This window comes from Bison bison, unplaced genomic scaffold (assembly GCF_000754665.1).
Source record: "Bison bison bison isolate TAMUID 2011002044 unplaced genomic scaffold, Bison_UMD1.0 scf7180017864453, whole genome shotgun sequence".
Taxonomy (NCBI): domain Eukaryota; kingdom Metazoa; phylum Chordata; class Mammalia; order Artiodactyla; family Bovidae; genus Bison; species Bison bison.
In genome coordinates this window covers 4,275,730-4,276,547 of record NW_011495015.1, presented here as the reverse complement: position 1 = coordinate 4,276,547, position 818 = coordinate 4,275,730, and the positions used below count along the sequence as shown (strand labels likewise).

The window sequence follows — 818 nt, the reverse complement described above, 5'->3', positions numbered from 1 at the left end:
GGTGGAGTAGAGGTCCCGCAGGTTGATGATCTTGGTCTCCTTGTCCCTGTTCTCGTGGAGCACGGCATTGGCGCAGATAAAGAGGAAGATGCCGATGCCCATGATGAGGGGCCCGAAGACCTTGAGCTTGTCGGAGTGCAGGTAGCCCGAGAAGACGCGGAAGAAGAAGCCCACCGACGTGGAAGATGACGGAGAGGGGGCGGGGGACCGCGCTGGGGGCGTGCTCCTGGGCGCGCCCACCGAACTGGCGGTGACACCTTCCGGAGGCCCCGGCTGGGTCCTGGACCGGTTTCTGTTGCCCCCGCTGCTGCTGGTCACGGAGGGGACGCGGGGGCCGCTGTCCCCGGGCGGCGGCGGCGGCTGTTTAGCCCCCTCCCGGTGGGCCCCGTTGGCCTTGGGCCAGTAGCCCACCACCGCCAGGGCGATGCCCACCAGCAGCACCACGATCCCGCAGAGGGCGATGAGCCCGGAGACGGAGCACAGCTTCAGCTTGCCCTTCACCACCACCACGTCGTTCTTGCGCCTCTTCTTGGTTTTCCGCTTGCGCTTGGGGACCTGGCCCGGGGGCCGGAGGGGGTCCTGCTTCCGGGCGGAGATCCTCAGGAGGCCGCCGGTGGCGATCATAGCGAGCGGTGGAGAGTGGGGCTAACCCGGGGCCGGAGGCCTGTGCGGGGGGCGGGGGGGTGGGGTGCACCAGCTGCCCACTAGCCGCTCCTCCACCTCCTCCTGCTGCAAAGCAGAGGAAGACAGTCAGAAGGTGTAGGCTTGGCTGCGGCAACATCCCACGGGCTCTGGCCTAGTGCGGGTCTAGGGTCCCA

At 68.2% G+C, this 818-nt stretch overlaps 1 protein-coding gene across 1 annotated transcript in view; it reads right to left on the bottom strand.

The window, feature by feature from the left end:
* The window catches only part of TMEM200C (transmembrane protein 200C), a 2,144-nt gene extending 1,507 nt beyond the window's left edge, over nucleotides 1-637 (bottom strand). The window contains exon 1 of the mRNA XM_010859120.1: nucleotides 4-637. Within this exon, the coding sequence (XP_010857422.1) occupies nucleotides 4-624 (621 nt within the window). The 5' untranslated portion in view covers nucleotides 625-637. The remainder of the gene's footprint in view (nucleotides 1-3) is intronic.
* Between the last annotated feature and the right edge of the window lie 181 nt (nucleotides 638-818).